Source organism: Ambystoma mexicanum, chromosome 2p (assembly GCF_040938575.1).
Source record: "Ambystoma mexicanum isolate Mex_15411 chromosome 2p, UKY_AmexF1_1, whole genome shotgun sequence".
In the NCBI taxonomy this organism is placed as follows: Eukaryota; Metazoa; Chordata; class Amphibia; order Caudata; family Ambystomatidae; genus Ambystoma; species Ambystoma mexicanum.
Window position 1 is genome coordinate 1,073,033,736 of NC_090923.1, and position 14,648 is coordinate 1,073,048,383.

The window sequence follows — 14,648 nt, forward strand, 5'->3', positions numbered from 1 at the left end:
CTGTAGATAAACAGTCCCATGTTGATTTAGGCATGCCTTTCTCAATGTGTAAAGTAGACAGGGGCTCTGGAGATGGGCTGCCCGATACAGTGGGAGGGCTCCGGGGATGCAACATTGCAGACGGTGCTTTCTTTTGCAAATGGAGGCAATGTGATGCAACGCTTGGTATGTTTTTAACTTCTATGAACCTCTCTTCAGCCAGTCCTAAAAAGTAGGTAAATAAACGTGCACTTTATTTAAAAGAACGACAGGGCTGGCAATTGCAGAACACTAGTCACATGTGCAAGGGAAGCAGGGGTGTGGTCCCTTCAGAACACAGCCAGTGGAAGGACAGAGCAAGGAGTCCCGTTATCCGTCATAAAGGGAGCGGGTATCAACCAGGGTTGATTGAAGTGCTGTGCTTGGGTGGGCAGGGGGGCAGTCATTCCCCCATGTTAGGCGTGCTCTCCTTCCGGCAGGATCAGTCGTGGTACATCTTTAACAAGCAGCTCCTGGCGGTTCCCATGTATCTCTCCCACAACGCCTGGTGCCTGCAGGAAAAGGAGGGGAAAGCGTATTATCCGTTGGCGACGGGACACGCCCGTACAGAGCAGCTGTGATCTCCAAAGGCAGGCAGCCAGCAAGAGCACAATCCCAGGAGCACATTACTGGGGATCCCCCCGACCCCCATCCCCCACGTTTGATGGAATGGATAGTAGAACTCGGAGCACGCCCATCCAACAGCTGAACCACCCTGGAAGATTTCGAGGTGGACGCCCATTGAAGTCAATGGAAATGTCCAATCTGTTTGTGGAGGCTAGTGAGGTCTATAAAAGGAAATGGCCCTTGTTCAGACCATCCACCTTATGGCGATTTTGCGATTTGCAAAAAAAAAAAAAATCGCAAAATGTGCCATTTCCCGCAATTGCCGCTATAAATCATTAAATGAGCGCAAAAAAGACATGTTAGCTTAGTGTGTCTTTTTTCGCGCTCATTTAATGATTTAGAGCGAACACAGCTGGCTGCTGATTGCAGCAGCTTGAGGGTTAACACCTCGGCTCTGCGTTGCAGGCCCAGGATTGGGGGAGGGTCACGCAGGCCTGGGAGATGCACAGCATTTGGCTGTGACCCCAGGCACCTCCAAGGCTCATTGAGTGCCCGAGCTGACAGTTGGTGAAGCTAGCCAGGTAAGCACTGGCCTGTCCACGCATCTGCCCCCAACTCAGAGCACCCAAAGAGGCCACTGGACTGTTTTCATTCCCGGCGCTCGACAGGAAAGTAAATTACTTTCCTGTCAGCGCTGGAAAAGAAAGCATAAACTTAATGCTTCCTGACGCCAATTGAAGACTCTCGTAGCTGTATTCATTTCAAATTGCTTTACAATTGGTATCATGGGCTGCATGATACCAATTGTAAAGCAATTTGAAAACGAATACAGCTACGAGCGTTTGTATCATGCAGCCCAGCCTTGAATCAAGGCTGGGCTGCATGATGCCAATTGAAGACTCTCGTAGCTGTATTCGTTTCAAATTGCTTTACAATAATTGTAAAGCAATTTGAAACGAATACAGCTACGAGCGTTTGTATCATGCAGCCCAGCCTTGAATCAAGGCTTGGCTGTATGACACCAATTACGCACAAAATTGGGTGTTAAAATTTATGAAAGGCAAATGCCATTCGTCCTGTGCAATTTTGGTGGTTATGCAAAGCCAATGTAATGATATATGCATATTTCACCTTGATATTTTTATAATTTCTGATGACATCACTTGCCATTGCATTTGTTAATGAGTTCCCTCCCCCACTTTAATTTGTAGGACTTGACCCCTGGTAGTGTTGTGATGTTTCATTTCTGTTTGTGGGTGTGTTTAGTCACCATGTGTGGGTGGCATAACCAAGGAATTATGACCACCCAAGAGAGTTCATTGTTTGGCTAGGTATTATGGGCTTGCAGTTACTGCCACTGCATTGCCCCTGTGTCTTGGCCTCATGGATTCCTTCCATGGAGAAGTGTAGAGTTGTTCCCCCTCTCTCCTGGGGTCATAGGACAAGCGAAAAGCAAACCTATGGGCTTCAACCAGGGTTACACTTTTGAATTCAAGCCTATCTGTTTATTTGCTTTCCACTTGTCTGCTGGAAGTAGTGGCACAGCACGATTTCCTTGGAGCTCATCAGGCTGTATCCCCCTTCCCCCACCACAATCCAAAATGTTATGCTGTGGTGACTCGACCTGGCTGTCCTACAGAACGCAGCCAGACAGAACACATTTTGTTCCTCACTAACACAAGCCTTGCAATTACTTGGTTTTAGGCTAAAAAAGATGTTAAATGATATATTTTTCAACGTTAGAAAATGCAGCAAAAAACGCAGTTGGGTGCCGCAATCTTTTTCGTGCCGCAATATTTTCCATTTCATGTCGCAATTTTCTGGAGGGTCTGCTTGTTGGAAGGGTGCCCATAGGTGCAAATGCCAGAGGGCTGAGAAGTATGCCTCGGGTGAAGTCCTCAAAGCCAAGGACTGCGTAGTAGACGTAATCCGGGGACACTCATGTTACCAGTGGATGAAATGAAACCCATTCAGAGAAAGTCTAAGGCTGTAATGTTGTTACTTGAATATATTCTGTAAATATGATGGGGACCTTTATTTTACAAAAAATATGAATATGGACAGATTACCTCCACCACACGAGCGTGCCACCGAGGGCTTCCGGTTGGCAATCACTGCCCTCACATTACTATTGGAAAATTAAATTTCGGAGCTGCCTTTATGTTGGCTACAGACAATCCTTAGAGCCAGGTTCAAGCTTTGGAAAACCTGATAAGTGTTTCAGCGAAAAATAAAGCCAACAGAAGATGTGTTTTCGCTGACACCTGCTGGCAGTGGATGGGAGAGCAGTGAGATACAGTGGCATCAGATTTATCTAATCTATCAAAGAAATGAACTCTGGCACATGACTACTCACGCACAGGCAAGCGCCCTCTGGTCTGGATCAACCGTTTCCAGTTCGGTTCACGTCCAAAGGCCCGGTGTTTCTCCCCCATCTATCCCTCCCCACACGCCTAACAATCGCTTCGGATCTCTGGCACTCGCACACCCACTGCCTTGTACTCACTTGAAAGCATCGATTGCGCGGACTGAGGCGGTGTACTGTGTCAGGAAGAGTTGCACGTCGTTCACCGTCCAGTTGTACGATTTACAGGGCTCAATGAACTGCGACAGGAGGAGAAACAATACGGCAGCTTAACCAAAATCATGTACTTCAACTGAGCTGGTCTAACAGTGCCCCTAATTAACACCTATTTTTAATACTCGAGGGCAATATCGGAAGTTAAATTACACAAGTCGCCAGGAGTCAGCCAAGTGAGAAGAGAGCACCTCCATATCTGGATAGGTAAGGTACAGTGAGGTAGAATGATTTGGCCAGGATCACACACTTCATTTAAGCCAGTGTTTCAAGCCTGTGTGCGAAGGTGACCACATATGTGTCCAGCTTTGGTTTCTACACATATACATACATTTATACATAGCTGGGAAGCAACTGTTTTCAAGTCCATGAAAATACTTCTATTGAATTGACTTGAAAAGTACAAAAACAGCTAATATTCAAATCCTTAAAGAAGCACACACATCAGCAGTATGAGTGAAGTATGTGTCCATTCCTCATAGTGGAAGTAATGCGAGCCTGAAAAATCTTCCAAGTTTTACAACAGTGCTCCTATGACTTGGACACCCCTCAAAACAAGCAGAGTGGCACGATTGCCTCTTTTATTTATTGGAGGAATAGGAATACAGCGTACTTCGTCCACAAACACATTACAAAAGAATCAACAGGAAACTGGGCAACCAGGTGACGTAAATAGGGGGCAGGTAATTAAGCAGTTGATTAGAACATGGTGGGGAGTAAAGAGCAGAGATCAGCGACAAGGCAGATATGACAGATTGGATGCAATATATATTGTGTGGTAGTGATTAGGTGGGGCTAGTCACAGAGGGGATGGGGTGATGTTGCGGTACATCTTGAAGGTTAAGGTGGTGGAGTTTGGTGCAGAGTTGAACGAGTAGAGAGCATTTTTTTTATATGGGAAGGAAGGAATTTCCAGTACTATGTGGTAAGGCAGGATTAGCAGAATCTAGGGGGGAATAGAGGTGGAATAGTACTAGAGTGAGGGGTACAAGGAGGTAGTATTGGTGGCTCGTTATGAGAGGTGTCAGGTTATGCAGGGAGTTGCAGACCAGGAGTCAGAATAGGAGCTGGACTTTAATGGAAAACATACTAGCGTGAAAGCAGTGCGTACAGGTGGGAGCATAGTGGGGAAGATTGTAGAGGCTACAGGTGGCAAAGTTTCGAAGCCTGTCAAGAGGGAGGACTAGAGAGAGAAGCAGACACAGTAGTCCAGTTGGTGGAGTATCAGGGCCATTGTGAGGGTTTTGGTCAAGATGAAAGTGAGAAGAGGCAGGTTTTTGGGATGAGGATAATCTTATGCGTAGTTGAGGTGGAAGTGATGAGTGGGGGAAGTTAAGATCACTGTTAAAACAGACACTAAGGGTGTAAGTCTTAACGGAAGGGGGAGAGTAAATCAGTTGGAAATGAGGCAGGTCAGGGAAGGAGATGGGGTTTTGGAGGTTGGAAAGTAGATTACTTCGGTCTTCGAGGAATTAAGCATAAAACCATTAAGTGTCATCCAGTCCAATCACAGTAGGCAAGTGCAGAGGTCAGGAATAAAGATGGGGAAAGAGAAGATGGTTTGGCAGTCTTGTAGATTTGACCATGCCTATGGCCAGCCCTGATTACAGAGACCCAATAACTGGAATGATCAGGAACTGTCTAAGCCTGTAACTGGGACTGACAGGACAGAACCGAAGAAGATAGGTCAGTATTGACTGGGGGCGACATGAATTATTCAGCACCAAGAGTAATGGACTAAATAAACTGAGCAGCCAAGCTTCAATTACAGTTTTTAGAGGGACAGCCATAAAACTGCATGCCTATATTGGACGGTCATTACATGGTTTTGGAAGTTCAAATACTTCCATGCTTGAGATTTTGGGATTAAAGAACAGAAGCAATCAACATTTTTTAATCACTACTAAATTAAACGACAGGTCAAATTCTCCCGTCAATTCTGAAAAGGCTGAGAGGGGAGCAAGAGGAGATGGGCAGGCTGAGAGGGGAGCAAGAGGAGATGGGCAGGCTGAGAGGGGAGCAAGAGGAGATGGGCAGGCTGAGAGAGGCGAGTTGGGCTGAGAGGAGGCTATAAGTGACGGGCAGGCTTGGGGTAAGAGGAAGGGGAAGTAAGGGGACGGGCAGGAAGAGGGGCGCAAGAGGGGACGAGTAGGCTGAGAAGGTGATTTGTAGGCTTGGATGGGCATCCTGAGAGGGGTCAAGAAGGGCCGTGCAGGCAGGGGCAGGCAAGAGGGGATGGGCACTAGGGGATGCAAGAGGGGACAGGCAGGCTGGGGGAGACGGCATGGGCAAGATTAAAACAGGGAGAATGGATGAGGGAGAAGAGAGGGTAGGATGGCTGGAGTTAAGAGGTAGGGGGAAAGGGATGGACAGGTAGGATTGCAAGAAAGGGAGGAGAGGTGGCTAGTCGGCTGAAAGGTATCAGGTAATAATTTCCCCATACATAATGTCCCCATACATAATTGTCACCAGGAAAAGACATTTGCAACATTATATATGGTGACATCATGTATGGGGACGAATTGCGGGGATGTCCCCTGCTCCCCTTGTAAAAAAAAATAAAAATTAAAAAAAAAAAAAATTGGGGGTTGCAGGGGTGTCCCTCGCATGTTCAATGTAATAATGTCTCTGCAAAAAACGACGACTTTGTTGTCAGGAGACATTTTTCTGGGGACATTATTACATGGAACCGGCTGAAGGGAGGGTAGGGGACCGGCTGTCTAAAACATGGAGCCGGCTAGCTCGAGTGGAGAAGGGAGGGGCCTGGTTAGCTAGGAAAGGGTGGAGGATGGCAGGCACAGGGTGTTGGAGGGGGGAGGAGCCTTTGGCTGAGTCAGGGTAGCAGACTGGCTGGGGTTTGTGGGTGGGCTGGGCCGGCATAGCAGGTGCATCTAATTGGCTGAGGGGGAGGGAGAGTTCACTGGCAGGAGGGGCTGACCAGCTTGGGGGCCGGAGGGAGGTGGGCTGAGCTGGGGGCCAGAGGCAGGGAGGGGGCTGACTGGCTGGGGCAGGAAGGAGGGTGTTGACTGGCAAAGCAGGTGGCTAGCTGGGGAAAGGAAGATCAGGCAGGCTAACTTAGAGACCCCAATAGTGGGCAGACCTCGGTGCCAAGAATTGCTGAAACGATTTAAAGAGTCAAAATGCGGAAAAATGAGTATACCTTTTCTACGAGGTCTATGAAGAAGTCCCGCACGTCTTTGGTGTGCGTCAGATTCGCTGCAATGTTCACCAACCCTCGAGAGAGTGTCTACAGAACAAAAGTCATATGGTTAAAAACTCAAGCACCCTTCAATTTATCATTTATCTTATAAAATACAGAACTAGTAATATACCTCAAAGCTTCTCAGTCTCCCTGCCACCCATTTTTGCACAACAAATGACCCCAAAATTCACCTCAATTTGGCCATGCAGCACCAACTGAAATTTGCCTCTTAGTCAATGTGCCTCAAGTCTGCCCTCAAACACTCTCTGCTACCTGGCACTGTAACACCATTCCCTCACCCACCAGCTCCAACTCATACTCCTTGGAATATGCACTTCAACACTATCTTGTTTTCTGGCATAAGCATCTCTAAAACTTCCAGAGATCTCAAATGGCAGGAGAAAGTAGCAGACATCCCAAATTGAACATGTAGTAAGTAGCAAGTCCTATGATTGGCGCCATGCCGCCTTCGGGAGACCGTGAGCTTTATAAGAATCACTAACATAACATAACATTGGTGAATGCCATAGTCAATAAGTAATTAATATCTATTCTTCAAAGAACACATTGAACTGGGGTGTTGCGAGGGGGAACCAGATTCCTTGAAAATATCAAGCAAGTTATGCCCCACTGTCCCAGAATTCTAAAAGGAACAGAAATCCTGAGAAAGCTAAGCCTTTACAACTGTTTGCAACATGTCATACATCATACAATATGTGGTCAAGTAGTATCTATGCCTGTTAGGACTGATTTTCTATACTCTGGCCCGGTGGAAAGATCTATAGAAGGCCAACCTATATTGTGACAGGGACAACTGTGGGGAGCTGTAGCCAAACCAGTTCAGGTAGCAGTGACAGGCGGTATAGGCTAAGATCTTCAGAGGTGGTGAGCTTGTAAAGGGTCCAAAATGATGTCACACAATGGGAATCACAAATTACACTTAGACAGGATGTATAAAAATACAGTTATTTATTTATGGCCAAAACACACTATAGAAAAATGACTACTCGCAAGTTGAGTTATCACACAAGACTAAAACAATAGATACATATATACAGTCACTTATTATAGGGCATAATACAGATCAGGCACCCCCGCAAAGGAAAGATTAGTTCAGTATTATGCACTCAAGGTCCACAGAGATGATCCCTAACTAAAATTGTCCAGCCCTAAATTGTATGGGGCCTTGTGCCCTATAGTTCAGGTAAAAGTTCCACAGAAGTTATGAAGCAGGGAAAAATGCAGGTAGGGTTTCTGGGGTTCAGTGAAGGGTTCTTAGGGTTAGGGTACAAGTAAAACTAACTACCAAAAGTAGCCCCAACTTTCAGAGGTCTTGCGCAAGCAAGCAATGGCACAGCCAAAAGTGTTACAATAAAGGTTTATTATAAGCCTATTGACTTATAATGAGAGTATAGGGGTAGGTTGGAAGCTCTGTAACTTACCACCTGTTTGATTCTTCCCCAGACTTGGCAGGACAAACGAAAAGGGTCGGAGGTTGCTTTTTCCTGCCGAAAGTCGCAATCTTTGATTTACCGGGGTTGTAGGTTCGAGCTGATCTCCGGTTGGTGTCTTTCACTGTTGCAAGGACTCTCGATTGGAGAATGCAGCAAAAGCCAATGCAGGACTCCTCTCAGGACTGGACTCGGGTCAGTTAAGTGATTTCAGACGGTGGTCACCGCAGCACGGCGATGCAAAAGGACCCAGCAGCCACAGTCGGACTTTCCCTCCTATCTCGGGCCCCCTCGATGCTAGGACGCCAACATTTCACAGATGTTAGTCTTGTAGCGCCAACTGAGGATCCCACAAGTTTCAGGCCGATACTTGGAATGGTGACGCTGGCAGCATGGTAGCCCAAAATCGAAGCTGGTCAGCCACAGGGCAGTTCCAGGGCACTTCTGAAGGCTTCCTTTGGCAGGGCACTGAGCAGACGTTAGGAATGGATGGTCTTATCCACTCCAAGGGTCGCAGCTCCTTCATAGGACTGCTAAAGATCACGAGCAAGACAGGGCTCCTCCAGGACAGCAGCAGAAGTTGGTCGCCAGGCCTCCTTCAGTCAGGTCTCAGGTTTCTTTGCGGGTCTCACAGCTGGACAGGATAGGCTCCTTCAGGTTTCTCCAAGAACTCTGAAGAATGGGTGCAGGGGTCCTTGTCTTATCCTAAAAGACAGGTAAGAGCTGTTGCCCTCACTAGCCAATAGCAGGACTAGCCCACACACACACCCCAACAATGGACCAATCAGGACCACTGGCAGGAACATTCATGCATACCACCCAGATACACCGAAACCAGTTTGTGGATTGGGAACAGACAGTCCCAGCTCACATCCTACCAGCAAACACACACAGCCCTCCAGTAGCCGGCCAAAAGCTTCTGCTTTCCCGGGCACTGGAAGTCCTTATAAGGATTTTCCTGGCCTCTCAGGCCAGGAAGAAGTCTAAAGAACAAGATGGCAAAAGGACAGGCGAAAAACAATGTGGCATGGCCATGTTTGCACACTAGCCACAGTTAGTAGCCAAACGCAGTAAGGCTAAAACAAAAAATCCCCAAAGTGGGAAAAAAGTCCCAAAAAGTGGGAAAAAAGTCACTGCTGCCACCAGCTTATCCTTTTAGCACACCTAGGGTAATCAAAAATCCTCTGAGTGTTAGTCTAGGGCAAAACAAAAATGTACCCCATTGTACTCCAGTGTTAGCTGCTTTGTACAATGATACAAACGTTACCACAAGGGATACAAAAGTAATCAAAAGTAGTAACACAGTAACAGGACTAAGGGAAACAAGGTTTACCAGTACTGACTGCCTGAAGGACATGTCCGTTTCCCCATAACATATGAGCAAAAGCCAGTGCAGTGAAGCTTAAGACTTCACTGCATTGCAAAAAGCACAGATCAGATCAGATTAAAAAATAAAAGCAAAAGGTTTGGGGGTTCCATAAAGATGGAAGGAAAGGTGCAGTAAAGAGAAATCTTTCCTAACAATGCCCAAGCTAGAAACCAATCGTTTTCGAAAGATAGTATCCAACATTTTAGATTTACATCAGTATTGAAGACTCATATTTAAGCTGTAACTGCAGTAAACTCTTTTGTTTTAAGCATTATTCTGAATACTGCTTCACTTTTGATTTCAGGGTGGAAGTGGGTTTAGTTTGACATGTGACTTTAGTCCCATTGTAATTCAAGTAGGGAATCACCTATGTGATGAGTTCTGAGAGGTCATCACTTCTCCCCGAAGGGGAACAACTTCCTATGGGGTGGTGAGGCTGCTACCCGATAGTCTACCTGGGGGTGGTACTCAGCAGGAGAATCTCATGGGAAGAGACCTCCCTTCTGCGGACAAAGCAGAACATCTTGGGAGAACGCGTTATGACAACCCTCCACACATATACCCCTTCCTTTCCCATAGAAACCAACTCCATATACCATACTTCAATGAAAACGTAACTACTGAAAGGAAGAAGAGCAGGGACCATCCTAAGGGAGACCTGCTTAACAAGGACTGGGACAGGGAGGTGTGGAACAAGGAAGAACAATGCTGAGAACATTAATGAACAGTCTAGTCTTCTATGCCTGCTTACGATAAAAATGAAAGAAGGACTTGCTATGTTGTTCAACCGGCTGTCAAGCCAGGCCCTGAGCAATAGCAGGCATGTAAGCTGTGAGGCGCGAGAGCTGAGAGATGACGGAGACCGGAGAGCAGAATAAGCTGGGCGAGTTGCAGAAGGTGTCTCTCTAGGGCTGGATGCCGGTCGTTTCTTTGACCGTGAGGCCAGGCAGAAGTAAAGGCTCCGTAAGAAGGTGGACAGCAGGGTCCCAGAGCCATACTTGTGGGGCCATTTTATTTAATACAAATTGTTTTTGAATACCAGCTTTGTCCTTGTCTCAAAGTGCGAGGGGGGGCATTGTTACACTAAATTATTAAATGGAGGGTTGTCCAATATTGGAAAGTGAAACACAAAATATAAAAGTTAATTGTTTCTATGGGAAAGGAAGGGGTATATGTGTGGAGGGTTGTCATAACGCGTTCTCCCAAGATGTTCTGCTTTGTCCGCAGAAGGGAGGTCTCTTCCCATGAGATTCTCCTGCTGAGTACCACCCCCAGGTAGACTATCGGGTAGCAGCCTCACCACCCCATAGGAAGTTGTTCCCTCTGGGAGAAGTGATGACCTCTCAGAACTCATCACATAGGTGATCTTGTTTAAGGGTGGGTTTTTAAGCTTCCTGGAGTGAGGTGTCAGCCAACTGATCTATAAATACGTATACACACCTGTTACTATTGTTCTCCAGTATGGGTCTGGCATGGGTTCACATGCTCATGAATATCCCCTGTCATCAGGCTGAGAATCCTCGGTAAAAGAAAAAACAGTTTCACAATTACAAACTTTATTTCTGCCATAAACCAATCACTGTCCTTTGGGTCATACTGCCCCCATCCAATGACAGTCCCCTCCTTAGCCCCTCCTCTGGCAGCTATCTTCCAATTTGGTAAACACGTAAAGTGGCAGTATGACAAAGAAGAGCCGCAGAGGGGACGGAAGGAGGGCTCACATGTGACCCCATGCCAGACCCATGCTGGAGAACAATAGTTACAGATAAGTAACTTGTTCCTTCTCCAGCATGGGGTCTGGCATGGATTCACATGCTCATGAATAAAGAATACACAGCAGTACAACATGGCAAGGCTCAACATGACCAAAGTTCCCCAACAGCTGTGAAGTCTTTCGAAAACTCTTTGTGGGTGCCACTTCAGGGCACGAGCAACGTCTAGCGAGTGCAAGGTCCTTTCAGGCGGTGACAAAGGTTTTAGGAACAAAACAGTAACCTCCAAGGTTCGTTGGGGTGGAATTCTGACAGAACCTTCGGCATGAAAGAGGGGTGCGTCCACAGCACCACCCTCGATTCGTGGAAAGTCAGGTATGGCGGTTTGCAGGATAGGACCTGTATCTCACCCACCCTCCTGGCGGAGGAGATGGCCACAAGGGAAGCCATTTTCCACAAGAGGAACTTGAAAGGGGCCTGATGCATAGGCTCAAAGGGGGCCCCCCCATGAGCCTGGTCAGAACCACGTTGAGTCCCCACGCCGGGGCACAAGCCTTCACTGGCGGGAATGTTCAAAACAGTCCTTTGAGGAACTCCTTGAAGAGTCGATGAGACCAAAGTGAAGACCTTCCAGGAGACCTGGTGTAGCGTGAGATAGCCGCCAGATGTAGTTTGATCAAGGCGTGCGCCAGTCCGGCCTTGGCCAAAGATAGCAAGTACAGAAGAACCTGCGGGGTGTGACCCTCAGAGGGGTAATCTTCTGCAACGGCACCACGTAGCGAAACGCTTCCACTTGTGGCCGTAGTACTTCAAAGTTAACGATGCCCTGGCCTTAGCGAGGACCTCCCTGCAGTCCACAGGCAACTCATATCCTCCAAACTCTAGGGTTGCAGGAGCCAAGCCCTCAGGTTGAGTGATCCTGGGTCGAAATGCTGGTTTTGCACCTGCTTCTGTGGTGAGAAGATCTGGGACCGTTGTTAGCTTGACCAGAGGTAACGCTGACGGGCTGAGAAGGTCCGCGTACCAAATCTGCCTCAGCCACGCTGGGGCGATGAGTATCATTCTGCACTGACACTGTCTGAGTGTGTTGATGACTCATAGCAGGACAGGCAACAAAGGAAACACGTACAGAAACTTCCCTTCCCACAGGAAGGAGAACGTGTCCCCCAGGCTTCTCGGTTGATGGAATCTGCTGGTGAACCTCTGGCATTTGGAGTTCGCCACGGTCGCAAACAAATCGATCTGGGGCCTGCCCCACTTGACGAAGATGCAGTCCACCAGGTCCTGCCGAAGGTCCCACTCGTGGCAGGAGCGCAATTCCCTGCTGAGGGAGTCAGCAATAGTGTTCGACTCCTGCTAGGTGAAGGGGGCCGAGGAACATTTCTTGTCTGACGGCCAAGCACCACAAGTCCTGCGCTTCCCTGGAGTGCGCCGGGGATCAAGCGCCCTTGTTTCCTAATGTAGAACATCGTGGTGGTGTTGTCTGTGAAGATCCTCACCACTTTGCCCTTCAGATATGGAAGTAACGACTTGAGGGCCCAGAACACTGCCCGTAGCTCCAAGATGTTAATATGGAGATCCTTCTCCTCCGGCAACCACAGGCATCTGGCGTGCAGATGCCCAGTGTGGGCTCCCTAGCCTTCCAGAGAAGCGTCTGTGGTGACGGTTTCCTGGAATGGGGCGGGGGGTCTGAAATCCTGTGCCCGTGGCGATGTTGGAGCGGACGCCCCACCACCCTATCGCCCGCCCAAAGTCACCGTCCAGAGTGATCTTGTCCACAAAGTTTCCGGACACTTATATCCTGCGAGATTCCAGGAACTCCTGAAAGAGTCACATCTGTAACCTGCAGAGCCGGATGAGGTAGATGCAGGATGGCATCATGCCGAGCAAGGACTTGATGTCTCTCACTGTGGCCGTCTTCATCGACAACAGCCGCTGCACCTTCCCTTGAATGGCCGCTACCCTCTCCTCTGAGGGCGATGCCAGGCAGGACATTGTATTGAGTCAGGCTCCCAGGAACAGCACATTCTGCGATGGTGTCAAGCAGGACTTTGGATAATTGATGGAGAATCCCAGATCCGTCGGCATCTTGACAGCGCCTCTGTGTGTCCGACTGCCAACTCTTGTGAGTGAGCCCGGATGAGCCAGTCGTCGAGGTATGGGTATAAGTGTATCCCTCGTAGCCACAGATGGGCCGCCACCTGTGCCAGTTACTTTGTGAACACTCTGAGGGCCAACTTTTTGCCGAAGGGTAGGGCCTTGAACTGGTAGTGCCGTCCTTGCACCACGAAACGTAGAAAATGTCAGTATTTCCTGTGACTAGGGACCTGGAAGTAGGCATCCTCCAGGTCCAGCGACGTCAAGAAATCCCCACTTTCCAGTTAGCCGAGCATGTGTTGTAACATAACCATCCTGAATTTCTGAAACTGGAGGCACTTGTTCAGAGGTCGTAGGTCTAGAATGGGCCTCCAGTCCCCCATCTTCTTTCTGACAAAGAAGTATCTGGAATAGACTCAGGAGCCCTGGAGTCACTGGGGAACCAGCTCTATCGCCTCCTCTTAGAGCTGAGTGATGTGCTGCGCCTGACAGGCCACGGGAGGGATCCGCAGACACCTGTGCTGAAATTCCAGAGTATGTCCTTGGGCAAGAGCATCCAGCACCCATCTGTCGGTGGTGATCTTTTCCCACTCGCTGACGAACCTTGCCAGCCGGCCTCCCAACGGGTTGCACGGGTGGGGGCCAGACGTCCTGGTCGGTTCAGGATTGCTTTGGCGCCGGCGCCCTGCGGTAACACTGTCCTCTACCAACGTAGGCCTGGGAACGGCCTTTGTAGGCTTTCTGGGTCGTGGATCTGGAAGGCTGGCGGTACGATGAGGAGAACCCTTCCGATGTCCTGCCCGACTTTCCTCTGGAGGAGTGAAAAGAAGAGCAGCGCTGCTGTAGGCTTCCCAAGGAACAGGCCGTCTCCGTATCCACCTTGATGGCCTGTAGGGACTCTTCAATGACTTTCCCGAAATGGTTATCTTCATCGAAAGGCATGTCCAGTACCTTCGCCTGGACTTCCTGGCGGAAATTCGACACTATTCCCCATCTGCCGGAACCCTGTGTTGGCAACGTCCAGCGCCACTGTGACGGCGTGATCCGACGCTAACTCTTCCTCCTGGAAGAGAGCGATCGCCTCCAACTCCAAAATGGGACCCAGCTTGTACCACAGCTCCCTGCCGCCTTGATAGTGGACGCTGCAGTGTAAATCACCTTCCTCCCCATGGCGTCCATCTTCTTCCCCTCGCTGTCCGGAGGGACTGAAGATGACGAGGACTAGTTAGCCAACCGCTTCCTTGCCGCCGAAACCACCAAATCCGGCGATGGTTGCAACCTAAGGCACTTGGGTGCGGATTCCTGCACCCAGTTCTTCCTCTCCAGCCTATCCCATTTGGCTGGAGCAGTGCAAGGGTTCTCCAAGAGGGTCACACCCTCCTCTCACACGTTGTCCAGGAGGGGAACCGCCATGATGGTCTTCCTCTTGGCCTTGCGCCTCTGGTACAGGAAACCTTTCTTCTTGGTTTCTACAGGCACAAGCTGGAACAGCTCGGAGGCTCTGGTGGTCATGGAATGAAACAACCCCACCTCGTTCTGTGGGGACGCCCTAGGCTGCACTGACCCGCTCTGACAATATCGTCACCATGGCGCTATCCATACCAGTGTCTCTGGGTCTGCTGGGGGAGAGGGGGCCCGGCGCAGATGTGGAGGC

General features: G+C 48.9%; 1 protein-coding gene across 2 annotated transcripts in view; it reads right to left on the reverse strand.

The window, feature by feature from the left end:
- Positions 1–212: 212 nt before the first annotated feature.
- The window catches only part of FIBP (FGF1 intracellular binding protein), a 227,821-nt gene continuing 213,385 nt past the window's right edge, over positions 213–14,648 (reverse strand). For both annotated transcript variants that reach the window (XM_069645013.1, XM_069645014.1), the window contains exons 9-11: positions 6,324–6,410; positions 3,092–3,189; positions 213–530 (exon numbers count right to left, since the gene is read on the reverse strand). In XM_069645013.1, coding sequence (XP_069501114.1) covers positions 461–530; positions 3,092–3,189; positions 6,324–6,410 — 255 coding nt within the window. In that variant the 3' untranslated portion in view covers positions 213–460. The remainder of the gene's footprint in view (positions 531–3,091; positions 3,190–6,323; positions 6,411–14,648) is intronic.